This window comes from Pelobates fuscus, chromosome 8 (genome assembly GCF_036172605.1).
Source record: "Pelobates fuscus isolate aPelFus1 chromosome 8, aPelFus1.pri, whole genome shotgun sequence".
NCBI lineage: Eukaryota > Metazoa > Chordata > Amphibia > Anura > Pelobatidae > Pelobates > Pelobates fuscus.
Window position 1 is genome coordinate 68,743,545 of NC_086324.1, and position 17,858 is coordinate 68,761,402.

Genomic DNA, 17,858 nt, shown 5'->3' on the forward strand with positions numbered 1-17,858 from the left:
CCTCCTTCTTTTTCTTAAAGGGTGGGTCTGTAAATTTATATAGTCAAACTGTATAAAACCTAAGAGATTGCTAGAGTATACATACATACATACATACATACCAAAATGGCCCAAACTATAAATATGAGGTATACACAATGTTCCTGATGCTAAAGAGGTGCACTAGTGTAGCAGCACATACATGATTTTGTAAAACGAGCTTCAGGTGGCTTAAAGCAGGGCTGTCCAACCTGTGGCCCCCAGATGTTGCTGAACTACAACTCCCATGATTCTTTGGATATCTGTTTAATTGAAAGAATCATGGGAGTTGTAGTTCAGCAACATCTGGGGGGCCGCAGGTTGGACAGCCGTGGCTTAAAGGGAAACTATAGTGCCAGGAAAACAAACTTGTTTTCCTGGCACTGTAATTTCCCCCTTTGTTAAGCCCCCCCTACTTGATTCAGAAAGGGTTAATAACCCCTTCTGTCACTTACCTGTGTCCAGCGCTGATGTCCCCCAGCGCTGGCTCAGCTCTGCCCACGTTCCTCCCCCGCCGGAGACCTAATCCTCATAGGAAAGCATTATTGAATGCTTTCCTATGGGGATTGCGGCAACGCTGGAAGTCCTCATGCATAGCGTGAGGATGTCCAGCGTCGTTTAGACTACCAAAAGTCATCTAAGAACCAGGAAGTAACTCTAGTGGCTGTCTGGTAGACAGCCTGTAGGGAAGGACTTAACCCTAGCAGATAATTATTGCAGTTTATTAAAAACAAAAATGCAATAATTACATGCTCAGGGTTAAGGGTAATGGGAGCGGGCACCCAGAACACTTCAATGAGCTGAAGTAGTCTGGGTGACTACAGTGTCCCTTTAATGTAGATTATGTATTCACACTTGCTGTGCACAGGAGGTCCTTCTGCTCTCCACCTACAGCAACGACAGCGCATGTGCAAGGTTTGTTATGGCAACACCCTAGCCGGCACTGCTAACACAAGCTAGGGAGTATATTAATGGAGTGACGTGACTCCATTCAGATGCCTTCATGCTGGAAGCAAAACAAGTGTGTCGGCATCATGGAGAAGGTTTGCCCTTCTTGGGGTAGTCTACCGAAGCAGGGCAAAACAAAGGAGACCAGAGAAGGAGCACAGATGGATGTTACAGAAGTGTAACCGCTAGCTCTGTAATGAGATCTTGGCGGGCAGAGGAGGGCCAGGTAAGTGGTGACAGTTTCCCTTTAAGGTCAGAGTATCTGAATGGAAAGCATAGCACACAGAGATAATTTTGCCAGTTTGGCTATTTTAAACCTTAATTTAAATTTCACTTTGAAATCACCTTAAATTTGAACTTTAGTGAACCATGTAATCATCTATTTTGATTTTCCTCCAGTATGTAATTGTATATTAATTTACCTTCTGAGACGGATCTGCATTTCGAACATTGTAGGACCTAGACATTTGTTTGGATTTTAGAATCTTCTCATCATCTGAAGACCCTCCTTTGTCACTGATGTTGCTGGCAAGTTCTCCAAGCTTCCTTTTGAGGGTCTCCTCCTCTATATCAGCATCTGTATGAAATCCAGGACCTGTGGACTTAAAGTGTGGGCAACATAAGTATGGGTTCTATTTATAGTATCTGTGCACAACTCATGTACTCACAGTAGGGTTACCTCATCTGAAGCCACTGATATTCTCTCCTCTAGACGGTTTAACATCCGTTCAATGGCAGACATACGTTTATTAAGTTCTGAGATCTACGACAGAGAAACAAGTAGGTAGGATCCCAACACCAGAAAAGGTTTATTTTTTGGACCAAATTTACTTGTATTATGCTTTACAAAGAAATGTGGCCCTTTTTCACCACCAGAAAAATCCCACATTAAATAGGAAAACCTCGACCACCGTAGATTGCAAACATCTAAAGTAAAGATCCAAGAACAAGCAGATATGGCAGATATGGCTCAAAAGCAGAAAATTAAGAAGACCTCATCACAAAATAGTAGGAAACGACAAGTCAGACAGATGCTAGATAATTATATAGAAGCTAAGAGGTGTAGATCTGGGAACAGAGTAAGTTAAAATAATAAAAAGTACAATTACAACCACATTTGGAATAATGTATCTTACAGAACTGAATAATGAAACAAGAAAAAAAAAAGGGTAGGCAACAATTTGTGCCAAAGTAAAACTTTAATGTGATGGCCCTCTCTTTTGAATTATGTTTTAGGTATGAATATCAAACAGGAAAACAGATCTTTAGTTTGGGTTGGTATAACAAAGTGAGTGAAGCTAAGATTTTCATTGAGTGGAAGGTTGGCAGAGCGGTTGCATGGAGTAGTTGTATCTGCTCTGTGGAGTTTGCACTTTAAAAAAGATTGAACGTGAAAATGGATCATCAGTCGACAAGGGTTCCCCTGCTTATCATACTTATACATGGGTCATCAATTATTAACTAATCTATCCTATAACAAGATTTCCAAGGATGAAGTAGGAAGTTAGGATTAAAGAATAAAACTCCACCGCAATCCCCAAAATCTTGTGGGCATCGTACAGATTGGAGAGGGGGAGGAGGGGGCAACTACAATAATACCAGAGGTTAAAGTGGTTAAAAAGTCAGTATCTCAATTTCCTGAGTTAGTTATAACAACTGCACATTGTTGTAATTTGTCTGGATTAGTGGTTCTTATTTGACAAGGATTAAAATGAAAATATATGGCATTAACTTTGTGACCAATTTTTCAATTATAAAATTAGTTCAGTGACCCATTCTACAGTTGTAATATACTTTATAATGACAGTGTGTGCGCCTCTATTTCACATAGGATGCTTCTACAGCATACAACGTATTATGGGCAGGTGGATGAGGCAGAGAGTAATATTGTGTGCCTCTTCCAATCACTTTGGACTCACTGTACTAGCTTGGTACACAAATGTGTATGCTAGGCCAAAACTTCAAAAGGTGCAACTGAGTGTAAAAACAGCTGCAGCTCTAAGCTTGCCTCTCAGAGAGCTAGGAGTTTGGGCTTTTATTTTGTCCAAGTCTTGCATGAGTCATCTGCATGCAATCTTGAAAACCCAGATGAAGTCAAACTCCAAGAGTTCAACCTCTCTCCTGCCTAGAAAAATGTTAAGATTTTCTTCTCAAAGAATGGTAACATATTGTACTACAGACAGTTCAGCATTTGTATCTGTTTTCAAAGAAGTAATAAACCTATTTATTATGACTTTATTTTGTATAAAAGGTGTTTTTGTTGCGCGTGCTTGAAGTGAGCATGCACTTGACTGTGAAAACATGGATGCTGTTTTACGGGAGTCAACAGGAGATTATTGACGTCAGTAATAGCATAGCTTAGTGTAAATTTATTTTACCTATTTATATTCCAAAACTATATTACATTCTAAATACTCAACCATCACGCCAGATTGTCCTCCCCACCACGGAAAATGATACACACACACATACATATATATATATATATATATATATATATATATATATGTGTGTGTATATCATTTTCCGTGGTGGGGAGGACAATCTGGCGTGATGGTTGAGTATTTAGAATGTAATATAGTATGTATATATATATATATATATATATATATATATATATATATATATATATATATATTCTGGTAGTAATCCTTTGTGGTAGTAACATCACTGCAGATTTGTGATTTCTGTGGGAAAAGTCTTATGGTTTGACTGGTGTGAATTTTTTATATATATATATATATATATATATATGTGCGTATATAATGTGGATGGAAGTGATAGTCTAGTAGCAGTTGGGGCACCTTACCATTGTTAATTTTGACACTAGTTACAGCAAGGCATCATGCCTTTGGGTGTTAGGATAGTCATGTAATTTTGCCAACATAGGACAGTCCCAGAGGGTGAACAAATTATATAAATAAAGAAAACACTGAACAAGTTCTACTAGAAAGAAATTAGACACCGTGATATATGAGCAACAGACCCCATCAACATACCATGTAACTTACATTGGAATTTTTTAGGGCAGCATAAACCGTAGACTTGACATGCTACCAAAAGTAGAAACAGTATACTTTAGTCTGTATTTAAGCTGTCTGCTGCCAGAGATGGACAGCAATGACATGGTTAATCAACTACTTGAAAATGCTGCTGTCATTCTGGCACAGACCTTAACTAATAATAATTAGTCATTATTTCATCATAAGCTCTGTTCTATGGACCACTCACTTCAAGAACAAGGCACATGAAAACCTAATTAACAAAATATACAAAAGATGTTGAGGTGCTTGAGAGCGGAGTGAGAAATGATTAACATCAAAAGTGAGCTAGAGTGGTGATTCTAATTAGATGTTAGCCGTAAATGAAAAGAGTCTAATTGCATCGTGAACACACACCTTGTCAAACCACTCCAAATGTCGGCATGCTATGACCAGATCACATCAAAGAAAAGGACTGGAGTGCAATGACTGATTTTACAGCAAAGGTCAACACACACAAAAAAAAAATAAAAAAATAACATTATATAAACATCACAGAAAGCATTCACACTTATTTTTAGCAAATGCCAAATCATGCATGTAACCATATAGATTAAAGGGACACTCCAAACGCCAAAACAAACTTTAGCTTAATAAAGTCGTTTTGTTGTGTAGATCATGCCCGTGAAGTCTAACTGCACAATTTTCTACCAAATAGGAGTTAAATCACTTTGTTATACAGTCTTAGTCACACCACCCCTAGTTCAGAGACTAACACATTCTCCCTACACATTTCATGAAAGAGTCTAAACTGTGTTTAAGAATCTCTTATCTCCTGCTTGGTTAATAGCCTGCTTTTCAATTAACAGAGTAGGAAATAGGAACTTCTAACGTAATCACACTGTGCTGTACGATCTGCTTAAAAAATTAAACCAGTTTATTTTCATGGAGAATGTGCGGGTTGCACTGAGGGGAAGTAGGACTAAGGCTGCAGTTGTTTTAGTGATTAGAATACCCCTATAAAATGGACTTCCTTAGTGGCAACAAGCCACCGGCTCAAACTTGGCAATTACCTGAGGGCCGGAATGATGCACATTCTCCTGGGAAGAAGCCCGGCTTCTGCGTCTGGGGGGAACTTTGTGGATAGCTCCCCTTTCTTCATCCGAACTATCCATATCCCCAGAATACTGCGACCCCTTGGGTAGGAATGAGGGACTGCCTTTAGGGAGATAGCGGGTACGAGTTAGTTTGGGATCAGGGTATGGACAACTTGGTAAGGATTCTGTTAGGGAGGGAAGGTCTAGAAGTTGAGAAGGCAGGGAGGAGAAGAGAACTAGGTGTTATTTGAGACAGTTATAAATGTAACCCACTTTTTTAAAGAAGACATTTAACCATTTGCATAACAATATACTGCTAGCATAAATAATTAAATAGTTTATTGTGAATTCTAAAACCAGTTGAGCACATCATGGAACTAAATAATAATCTATGCCAAAGTTGTCTATGCAAGTCACAATTATACGTACTGAAAAAAAGCTCATTTTTGTCGCATATCTGAATTACAGCTGTTTATCCAAAAGAAACAACAATTTTTTTAAATTCTACCAGACATTGAGTGTGACAAACTCTGCTTTCCAAGTGAGTTTGCCACGAGCTCCTGCCCATAGAGTATGGGCCCTGTAATATACACTGAAAAAGTCTCAGTTTGTGTATTTGGACTATATGGTTTGGGAACTGAAAAGCCGCACGAACCGGACACCACCCTGGAGCTTGATAAGCCTAATTGCTACTTTGTAGCAATTTCCCCCGCAGTGTTCTAAATTTAGAAAAGTGTGGCCAAATTTTCTATGGACGACCATCAGGTGGCTGCCAGCTTGTTCGTATGAAAACAGTCAGTGGTGTTTGGTCGTGAGTTCATGGAACTGTTTTCGGACACTGAAAATCCCGAACACCGATGGACTTCCATGATCACCTGTGTTCGGTTTTATAACACTTAGAAATACACTGTTTACTGGAAACGTTCCCACGAACAATGGCAACAAACTTGAGGGTAAGAACATTGACTATGTTCGGTAGTTTCTTCGTTTTTAAACTACCGAACTAGACCGACCGCAAGCCCTGATTCTCTGGAACGGTTTTGGGCATGGGACCATGCCCAAAACCTTGGTTGCTTCATCTAAGTGTTGCTTCCAAGTGTGTGTGGTTGGAGATATTCTGGAGAGTTTTACAGAAGCTTCAACTGTCTAAGATTTGTGCTAAGAGTTTTCTTTTTTTACTGTTACAGGTAAGATTCATCTGTAGGAAAAGGTTATTGATTGCACAAGGTTTGATTTCCTGTTGGCAATTATAAGGCATTTGATTTGATTAGTTAGCTACTTGCTATTGGTTGCTGTTTAAATTAGATATGGTTTGCAAATAAGCAGAGGCCTACCCAGGTGTTAAACATTCCTAGTGGGTGGTGATTTTAGGAGTATATAAGGATTGTTGTCATTAGCTTGGCTAATATAGCTTGGTTGCTTCATCTAAGTGTTGCTTCTAAGTGTGTGTGGTTGGAGATATTCTGGAGAGTGTTGCTTCTAAGTGTGTGTGGTTGGAGATATTCTGGAGAGTGTTGCTTCTAAGTGTGTGTGGTTGGAGATATTCTGGAGATAAACTGGAGGTAATCTGAGTTATTCAGGAGGATAAATAAAAAGTTAAGATTTGTTTGATTTAAATTATTCACCTCATTGGAATGGCAGACTTAGTTCAGTGTAATAGTTGCTATGCATTTGTTTCACGTTCCACTTTTTGGAGGTTTGGTTGTTGTCTAATCTGTAGACAGTTCTCTATCTTGCGGCAGGAGATTGTATTTTTGAAGTCTGAGATTTGTAAATTATCTGGTAAACAAACTCAGGCTGGAACTGCTGCAAAGCCACTGCCGCAGAGACATAATAGGAATGGCAGATGGATCACTGTAGGATCTGGTAGACTTAGAGTGGGGATAAAAGGCATATTTCACAGTCTGTTGCTCTACATAATTCATTTTCTGCACTTTCAGAGAGTAATGGTGTTATGGAGACAGACACTGAGGCTAGTGGTGTTGTGGAGAGAGGCACTGATGCTTGTGGTGTTGTGGAGAGAGGCACTGATGCTTGTGGTGTTGTGGAGAGAGGCACTGAGGCTAGTGGTGTTGTGGAGAGAGGAACTGAGGCTAGTGGTGTTGTGGAGAGAGGAACCGAGGCTAGTGGTGTTGTGGAGAGAGGAACCGAGGCTAGTGGTGTTGTGGAGAGAGGCATTGAGGCTAGTGGTGTTGTGGAGAGAGGCTTGGTGAGGCCTAATAGAAAGCAGTTGTTGTTGGGGGATTCCATCATAAGAGGTGTGGAGATGTACAATGGTGGTCTTGTGAGGTGTCTTCCCGGAGCTACTGCTCACAGAGACAGGAGACGTATCTGTAATATTGTTAAGCAAGCAAAGCAGGAAGGGGAATTGGATGTACTTGTCCATCTAGGGACAAATGACTTGGCTTGCAATGAGGTTTCAGAGGTTAAGGAAGTTTTTAGTGTTTTTGCCAATGATATACGGCAGGTTGCTTCCACACTGTCATTCTCTGAAGTTCTGCCTGTGCATAACACTCAGAACGACAGGCGGATGCGTATTAGGGACTTTAACTTGTGGCTTGGTGAATGGTGTCGGGAGCAAGGATTTGGCTTTATTTCTCATGGTAGCTCTGTTTGGAATGGAAATAAACTGTACAAAAAAGATGGTTTGCATCTTTCTCAAAAGGGAACAAATGTTCTCAGTGAGCAGTTTAGAGGTTTTGCTAGGATGTATTTAAACTAGGAGTGTGGGGGGGGGGGAGGGGGGGGACAAAAGGGTGATAAAACATCAATCCAATTGTCCCCCAAAACAAGGACAGAAGGTGCCTGTAGCAAGTGTGTTAAAAAATGATAAGTTTAGAGTCATGTCTACAAATACTTGCAGTTTAGGGAATAAGATCCATGAACTTGTGGCAATAATGGCAAATGATAGTGTAGAGTTAGTCGCTGTTACTGAGACATGGTATAATGAGAAAAATGACTGGGACATAGCAATACCAGGGTACTCTTTATCTAGAAAAGACAGGGAAGGCAGGAAAGGGGGATGGGTGGCCCTGTATGTGAAGGATAGCATAAAATCTAGCCTAATAAAAGTTAGTGAGGTGAACATAGAGTCCGTTTGGGTTACGTTAGATTTTGGCAATCACACAGTAATTAGTGTAGGTGTGATTTATAGGCCCCCAGGACAAATTGAAGAGTTAGATAATCTACTAGTTGAGGAAATAGCTAAAATGACAATGAAGGGGGAAGTTATCATCATGGGTGACTTTAATCTTCCTGACGTGAATTAGAAAACAAAAATAGCTGCTTGTGCCAGGAGCACATATATTCTAAACTCCCTACTGGGATTGTCTCTAAAACAAGTCGTTGAGGAGCCAACTCGTAAAGAGGCCATACTAGATTTAGTGTTAACAAATGGAGATTTGGTATCCTCTATTACTGTAGGTGAAAGTTTAGGATCCAGTGATCATCAGTCAGTGTGGTTTAATATAAGAACAGTGACTGAGTCACACCACACAAAAACAAAAGTTTTAGACTTTAGAAAAACAGACTTTTATAAAATTAGAATATGTGTAAAGGAGTCATCATCAGACTGGATCAATTTAAATGGAGTCCAAGAGAAATGGGATTATTTAAAAGTTGCACTACTGAAGGCAACATAAAATTGCATTAGGCTTGTCAGTAAAAGCAAAAAATTCAAGAAACCACTGTGGTACTCCACAGATTTGGCCGAAATAGTAAAAAACAAAAAGTTAGTGTAACGGACCGTTTCAGCATGAAAGGGGAAAAATCAGTTTAGGCGATAATCCCCTTTTCTGGATACAGGCACAGCTACTGCAGAACACCACACTCCCGATCTGGATACGAAATAACACTCCGAACTGGAACAGCTGAACAAGAAAAGCATACAATCGGCTTACACTCTTGGCAGTCAGCTTACAATCCAATCCCCCCCAAGAACGAGACGACACTTCATTTTGAGGGTTAAGCAGGAACTCTAGACTGGGACACCCAGTCTGGCTTTTATTTCCAACTCACACATACAGGCCACACCCAGGGGGAGGCATAAAAGAACCAATGACATAGTTGTTACCTCCCACACATCCCCTCCCCTTAGTGTGACACATAATCCCATTATGCATACAGAGTAAAATATACTTTTACACAACTTTCATAACTTTAAAACCATACATCACATTCACATAAAAATACATATCCACAATCAATCCATTCAGGGGAACAACATATTAAAAAATGGCATGAATCCGACCAGGGGTTTAAAAGTTACTAAAAGTATCTTTTGGGCCCTTGCTTGCAGCATGGCACAATCTGGCCCAAACAGAAGTAAAACATCCCCCACAATGCATCCCGGCTTCCTCCCTTCTGCCCTGGAGATAATTGGAGAAGTAATCCAATTATCTAGGACTAGAGTCAGACTCCATTAACCACATGGTTGCAAAAAGACAGTAAAAGACATAAAATTACATACTGATACATTTAACACATAAAACACACATTTCTACATATCCCCAGTTTAACTGAACACAAATACCTACATAATATTTAAGACAGTATTACTGTGATATGTTACAAAGTCTTAAAGGGACATTAGTCCCAAAATGTCCACCGCTGATTTTAAAGGGCCAGTAGCAGCAATATAAATTATACATGCCCAAATATAGTCTTTAAAGTGCAATATGTCCAGGGGCCATAGTCGCAGGGCAGGAGGCTAGCAGCCAGGCTTCTCCAGCCCACAGTGGCGAAGTTGGTTTCGCCACAATTCTCCCCTTTACCAATTAGACTAACAGGGTATCTGACCTCCTGCCGGTCAGTGCCCTGGTTAGTCCAGCAACCCACCCACAGAACAGAAGTAGTAGAGCAGCCCACCCATAATAAACAGTTACTACACCTGGGTGAGGGAGAATTTTGTCCAAGTTCAGGTGTCTCCCCACGGCTGTGGGAGAGACTGATATGCTGTCTTGGTGGGTTGCTGAGGGGGCAGAGACCAGCGGTACTCTGTCCTGTTGCCAGCACTACCACGGGAGTAGTCTGGTGGGAGCCTGGCTGCTGGAGACCGACTGTCTCCCCTTTAGGTATATCGCTCTGTGGCTGGGGGACAGGACCGACCGTCCCTACCCCTGGGGCTGTAAGTGCAGAGACTACGGTCCCATCTGCCCAGATGTGGGGCTTAACATCTCCCCTTGGTGGGTTAGGCTGCCGCTGGAGAGAGGGTGTAACAAGCTCCTCTCTCTGGACGGTAAACTGCCGCTGGGGAGGGGGGTTAGCAGGCTCCTCTCCCTGCCATTCTCTCTGCTGGTGGAAAGGGGGACCAGCTGTCTCCCCTTTCATTCTCTTGTCCGGCTGCTGGGGTGCGAGACTGACTGTCTCTGCTCCCTGCAGGACACACTGCCGCTGGGGAGGATGGACGACACCATCAGCTCCCTGGGATAGACACTGCCGCTGGGAGGATGGACGACACCATCAGCTCCCTGGGGCACACACTGCCGCTGGGGAGGGAGGACGCTGCTCTCCTCTCCCTTCGCTTCACACTGCCTTCTTGGCATCTCACTTTGCTGCTGGGGGGCAGGAACAACAACCTCTGCCCCCTGTAACTCAGCCTGCCGCTGGGGAGGAAGGACGGCACCTTCGGCTCCCTGGGACACACACGGCTGCTGGGGAGGATTGACGACACCATCAGCTCCCTGGGGCACACACTGCCGCTGGGGAGGGAGGACGCTGCTCTCCTCTCCCTTCACTTCACAATGCCTTCTTGGCATATCACTTTGCTGCTGGGGGGCAGGAACAACAACCTCTGCCCCCTGTAACTCAGCCTGCCGCTGGGGAGGAAGGACTGCACCTTCGGCTCCCTTGGACACACACGGCTGCTGGGGAGGATGGACGACACCATCAGCTCCCTGGGGCACACATTGCCGCTGGGGAGGGAGGACGCTGCTCTCCTCTCCCTTCACTTCCCACTGCCTTCTTGGCATATCACTTTGCTGCTGGGGGGCAGGAACAACAACCTCTGCCCCCTGTAACTCAGCCTGCCGCTGGGGAGGAAGGACTGCACCTTCGGCTCCCTTGGACACACACGGCTGCTGGGGAGGATGGACGACACCATCAGCTCCCTGGGCCACACATTGCCGCTGGGGAGGGAGGTCTGCAAACCCCCTGGCCCACTCTGATTCCCGCGGCAAGTACTCTCGCACTGCTTTCTTCACACACTGTATTAGCTCCTCTGAGAGGTTGGGTCCGCATATAGCCAGCACCGCGGTGACCTCTCTGTCATACGCCTCTTGAGTGTAGCTGGGTGCCATGCTTGCTCTGCTGCAGTTGGTTCCTTGTAGATAGGGGCGCTGTACGGGTACTGGCATTGCCCTCACTTTGTAATCCAGGAATGGTGTTGTCTGTAGCTGTCCCTCTGGTTGTAGGAACGATCCCACCGCTGCCACCAATTGTAACGGACCGTTTCAGCATGAAAGGGGAAAAATCAGTTTAGGCGATAATCCCCTTTTCTGGATACAGGCACAGCTACTGCAGAACACCACACTCCCGATCTGGATACGAAATAACACTCCGAACTGGAACAGCTGAACAAGAAAAGCATACAATCGGCTTACACTCTTGGCAGTCAGCTTACAATCCAATCCCCCCCAAGAACGAGACGACACTTCATTTTGAGGGTTAAGCAGGAACTCTAGACTGGGACACCCAGTCTGGCTTTTATTTCCAACTCACACATACAGGCCACACCCAGGGGGAGGCATAAAAGAACCAATGACATAGATGTTACCTCCCACACATCCCCTCCCCTTAGTGTGACACATAATCCCATTATGCATACAGAGTAAAATATACTTTTACACAACTTTCATAACTTTAAAACCATACATCACATTCACATAAAAATACATATCCACAATCAATCCATTCAGGGGAACAACATATTAAAAAATGGCATGAATCCGACCAGGGGTTTAAAAGTTACTAAAAGTATCTTTTGGGCCCTTGCTTGCAGCATGGCACAATCTGGCCCAAACAGAAGTAAAACATCCCCCACAATGCATCCCGGCTTCCTTCTATAAAAAAACCCAGAGTGAGGAAGACAGAATGATCTATAAGATTAGGCAGAAAGAGGCTAAGCAAGTTATAAGAGCTTCCAAATCACACACAGAAGAGAAAATAGCACAGTCAGTAAAAAAAGGGACAAAACTTGTTTTAGGTACATAAATGAGAAAAGAAAAGTAAAACAAGGATTAGTTAGATTAAAAATAAAAGAAGGAAGGTATGTAGAAGAGGATAAAGGTCTAGCGGACTGCCTCAATTAATATTTTTGTTCGGTATTTACAGATAAAAGGAGAGGGACCTCAGTTAAGAAAAAGGATAAATGCGTCATTTATTACATGTGAGTTTACAGAGGAAGAGGTTCTATTTCAACTGTCAAAAGTAAAGACAAATAAGTCAATGGGACCTGATGGAATACACGCAAAGCTATTAAAAGAGCTTAGTGGTGTACTAGCAAAACCATTAACAGATTTATTTAACCAATCATTGATAACAGGAGTAGTCCCAGAAGATTGGAAGTTGGCGAATGTTGTGCCCATTCACAAGAAAGGTAATAGGGAGGAGTTGGGCAACTATAGGCCAGTAAGCCTTACTTCAGTAGTAGGGAAAGTGATGGAAACCATGTTAAAGGATAGGATTGTTGAACATCTAAAAACACATGGATTTCAAGATCAGAGACAACATGGGTTTACTTCAGGGCGATCATGCCAAACTAATCTTATTGATTTTTTTTGATTGGGTAACTAAAATTATAGATCAGGGTGGTGCAGTAGACATTGCTTACCTAGATTTCAGTAAGGCTTTTGACACTGTTGCACATAGAAGGCTTATCAATAAACTGCAATCTTTAAGTTTGGATTCCAATATTGTTGAATGGGTGAGGCAGTGGCTGAGTGACAGGCAACAGAGTGTTGTGGTCAATGGAGTATATTCGAAGCTTGGGCTTGTCACCAGTGGGGTACCTCAGGGATCTGTACTTGGACCCATTCTCTTTAATATTTTTTTTTTGTGATATTGCAGAAGGTCTTGATGATAAGGTATGTCTTTTTGCTGATGATACTAAGATATGTAGCAGGGTTGATGTTCCAGGAGCGATAAGCCAAATGGCTAATGATTTAGGTAAACTAGATAAATGGTCAGAGTTGTGGCAACTGACATTTAATGTGGATAAGTGCAAGATAATGCATCTTGGATGTAAAAACCCAAGGGCAGAGTACAGAATATTTGATAGAGTCCTAACCTCAACATCTGAGGAAAGGGATTTAGGGGTAATTATTTCTGATGACTTAAAGGTAGGCAGACAATGTAATAGAGCAGCAGAAAATGCTAGCAGAATTCTTGGTTGTATAGGGAGAGGTATTAGCAGTAGAAAGAGGGAAGTGTTCATGCCATTGTACAGAACACTGGTGAGACCTCACTTGGAGTATTGTACGCAGTACTGGAGACCATATTTTCAGAAGGATATTGATACCTTAGAGAGAGTTCAGAGAAGGGCTACTATACTGGTTCATGGATTGCAGGATAAAACTTACCAGTAAAGGTTAAAGGATCTTAACATGTATAGCTTGGAAGAAAAACGAGACAGGGGGGATATGATAGAAACCTTTAAATATATAAAGGGAATCAACACAGTAAAGGAGGAGACTATATTTAAAAGAAGAAAAACTACAACAACAAGAGGACATAGTCTTAAATTAGAGGGACAAAGGTTTAAAAATAATATCAGGAAGTATTACTTTACTGAGGTAGTGGATGCATGGAATAGCCTTCAAGCTGAAGTGGTAGAGGTTAACACAGTAAAGGAGTTTAAGCATGCGTGGGATAGGCATAAGGCTATCCTAACTATAAGATCAGGCCAGAGACTAATGAAAGTATTTAGAAAATTGGGCAAACTAGATGGGCCGAATGGTTCTTATCTGCCGTCACATTCTATGTTTCTATGCGGTCGGTCAAATTATGACTTCCAGGAAATTCCTGAACCCTCTGAACCGAATTAGGCGAGTTTTGGATATGTTGGTCACCCAGATCGGGGCTATCAGGGAATGTAACTTTTGTGGGGATTTTGTGTGTTTATAGGTAGTTTTGGGGTTTTGTAAAAATGTTTTCTGTGCCTGGAGATAATTGAGTTTAATACAGTGCTGACTCAATTATCTCGGAGGCACAGGGGAGGGATTGACCTATTTTGTATGGGAGTGTGTTGGACCTGAGAGCCAATTAAATTGTGTATGTTTGTACTGTAGTCAACTCTCAGGTCCAGGGGGGGGGGGTTAGAGTTCCCCTTGCATGGGGACCTGCATATAAAGCCAGTTGTGGCTGCCATTAAACAGTATGTCCTACCCCTTCATGAAATTTAGGCTCATGTTTGGGGGATTGGGAGCTATATTCACACTCTGGGGATTGCTATTCTCCTTATACTCCCTGAGATTATAATCACTAGCTCTTGTAAGAGCTATCCTGCTTTGCGCTCTGGACTAGAAAGAGGTCTACCCGCTGTAAGTCGGATTTTGGTCTTGGGTCCATGGTGGGTGGAGGACAGCGAGACCCCAACCAAGCTGCGGCGGTTTGTGGGGTTTATGGCGGTTATGGAGTCCGGTGTGGTGTTTATGGTACTCAAGGATTACTAGGAAGCAGCGATTGACGGAGGTACCTTAAAACAGGTGCCCAATATTGCATCCTGTGTTCAAGGTGTCTTTTCATAAGAAAGAGAGAAAATAATATATATTTTTGTCCTGTGAATTATTAACCCTTTTCATGCATGTCAACACCTTACTGTCCATAGCATCTGCTATCTGACTTTGCCAAGTCGTTCTCATTTATAGTTGCTTTTGCATCCATCAACCCAAAATGCATAATGTTGCAATTATCAACATTTAATATCATCTGCCAGTTGGTTGCCCAGTTCCCTAGTTTGTACAAATCCCAAAGCAATATCCGGCTCACATTACCTAATTATGGGTCGTCTGGAAACATGTGGATGTCAATGCCTATTGCAAATGTATTATTAAACAGGATGAAGAGGAGCTGACCCAGTAAGTCCACATACAACTTTTATTCAACTTCAAAATATTAAATTTTAACAAATTTTAACAAACACATGCACATTGTAAGTGCTACATAATCACATCTCAAATTTAAATAAGGTATTATATTAAAGGACTATTTTTTACAGATTATTAAAAATACTTTCTAAATGAAGTTTATACATAAAACAAGCTACCCGTTTACCCATTTAAATAATAACTTACACTTTTGGCTTATTTATACACACCATACAGCCATGTCTCTATCTCGGGGGAAGATAGAAAGATACTTTAAACATGTATGTGCAAAGGAAAGTATGTACAAAGGAGAAAGTGAAAATTCTTATTTGGCGTGTGTAAGCCACAGGGCAGAATTATAGCTGCAGGGATTTTAAGAAATTGCTGAAGTTATAAAGTAACTCTTAGTAATGACAGAAGGTGCAGGATACGCCTGCACCGTAACTTTCACAATCCTGTAAAGTTCTTAAAGGGACACTATGGGCACCCAGACCAGTTCATCTCATTAAAGTGGTCTCTTCCCCCTTAACCCTGAATGTGAAAACGGCAATGTAACTTTAAGGCAACATCTACTGGCATTCTTCGAGACATCCACTAGAGGAGCCACCTCACACTTTGCATGAGGACGAAAAATTGCCTTTTTCTGCTTTTGTATGTATAGTTCACATACACTTGCTGTTCGGTTTCGCTTACTTGGCCTTCGGGTATTTTCAAGGCTCCGGCGACGGTTGACTGTTAGTCGGACTTCAGTACTGAACTCTTGCTCTGGAGGAGCCATATTCTGATCCTGCTCTTGAAGCAAATGATGAAACATGGATGCTAACTCAGCTTCAGCAATGAGGGAGTCCTTCTGAGGAGCATCTTTTCCAGTACTGGTGTATTCAGAAAATGACTAGGGAAAGAGGCAGTAATTATCAGACATTATAGGAGTGCTGGTACTACTTGCAATGCTTTGTTCGGAATGATATATGAACCGATACAACAAAATAGTTTGCTGCATTATGTCATGTCTTCCAGCCAGTAGAATAAAGCCAATAGAATAATGATGTTAATGCATTAACTCCATTTTATGATGGTTTACATACGTGACAGTTGAAGCTTTTTGATTACAAAGTGGAATCAGTTGAGATAGAGAAAACAAATGAGACAAGAACAGAAGCACACCCAGAAGATACCTGGAAAACATCTTGTTCTAGAGTCGGAGAGAGTTGCATGGACTGTCTGCGGGATTGAGCAGAGTACTCAGAATCGATCTCAAAATCAAAAGGATGAACAGAAAGCAGGCGCTTGGTCTTGCGCATCTTCAGGAGACAAAGAAAGAAGATTGAAAGTGAAAAGGAAACATCGCAAATCCCATGCCACGGGTTTTCCCCAAAGAAAAGGACCTTAACACTCATATGCATTTAAAACATTTGGTATTTCTGCCATTACTCCCTTCTACTCGGTCACATAGTTTGTGTAACTTGGTTTTAAAATGTGATGTTGCAATAAATGTAGAAGAGTTGGTGTTTGACCACTGACCAACTTTTGGAAACCTGGAATATGTTTTATAACATTTGTAGTGGGCTGAATTTTTTTTAATCCAACCTGTGAGTAGCTGGACAAAGTGAGCTAAAAACTAACGTGTTTTTAACAAAATATTGTCAGTAATACATGTTTGTATTCCTGACACTATAGTATTCCTTGAAACTGAAGAATGCCGAGAGACTATTGATAGACTCTTAACATATAAGCTAATGTCTGTGTGTAGCAAACACTTAGGAAATATTATGCATGCCTTTATATTTTCATTCTTGAATGCATTTTCAAAACAAGTACAAATGAACATATGGGTCACTGCCATTGCTGCTATTAGTCTATGGAGGTCTAGTTAACCGGAGACAATTTGGTACAGTACAAAGCTGTACATAGATCAGTTTTATACTACTGTTTCTGATTCCAGTCTACTACAGCAATATACAAGTAATACAATTTTCTTTAAATGTGTGGAGTATAGTTAAGACGCTTGCTTTAAAGTGTGGATATTAGGGAACAAGGTCAAACAAATCTCTGTACACAACTACATTCATCACAGAGAATGGTGAAATCTAAATACAAAATTGATGTTTTCAATTATTTCTCAATTAATAATTGTCCATTTATTATACTGGGAAATACCAAAGTGTTAAGAGTGCATGGAGTCCTGTTTGCCCCAGATTAAAGAATTGCAAAAGACTTGGATGCAGGTGCACGAATAATGAATTTGCAGAGCAATGATTGTCAAGTTTGATTAAATTAGAGCTCCATGTTTTTTGCAGGTGCTTTTTAGGAGTTTTGTGATCAGTTGTTGCAAAAAAAAAAAAAAAAAACGCACAAAACATAACAAAACACAAAAAACACCAAATAAGCCTCTCCCCCCACAAAAAAACAAACAACTAAAACAAAAAAGTATTATCCACTCAAACGTGAAGCTTTACGAAAAAATGGTTTGCTGGTTTAACGGAAACCAAACATTTAGAACACTAACCTGTGATAAATCTTTTTACATACCATGCTATAACGTTGTGCTTCTGCACTGTCAACAATATCCTCGTCATCATCATGAAACATCCCAGACCTGGCCTGGCGAAGGTATTCCCCTAGTGATAAAGATGGCAGAGAAAAAAATGATTTCCTTAATGAATTATGTATTATCTATGTATTATTTCCTTAATGAATTCTTATAAAAATAAAGGCTGATTATTAAAGAATTA

The 17,858-nt window shown here is 41.3% G+C and overlaps 1 protein-coding gene across 3 annotated transcripts in view; it reads right to left on the reverse strand.

Moving 5' to 3' along the window:
• Positions 1-17,858, reverse strand: part of MLPH (melanophilin) — a 96,162-nt gene that overhangs the window by 35,696 nt on the left and 42,608 nt on the right. For 2 of the 3 annotated variants that reach the window (XM_063430007.1, XM_063430008.1), the window contains exons 6-11: positions 17,656-17,744; positions 16,302-16,427; positions 15,820-16,018; positions 5,021-5,247; positions 1,646-1,729; positions 1,389-1,568 (exon numbers count right to left, since the gene is read on the reverse strand). In XM_063430007.1, coding sequence (XP_063286077.1) covers positions 1,389-1,568; positions 1,646-1,729; positions 5,021-5,247; positions 15,820-16,018; positions 16,302-16,427; positions 17,656-17,744 — 905 coding nt within the window. The remainder of the gene's footprint in view (positions 1-1,388; positions 1,569-1,645; positions 1,730-5,020; positions 5,248-15,819; positions 16,019-16,301; positions 16,428-17,655; positions 17,745-17,858) is intronic. The other variant, XM_063430010.1, reaches the window with a different exon arrangement.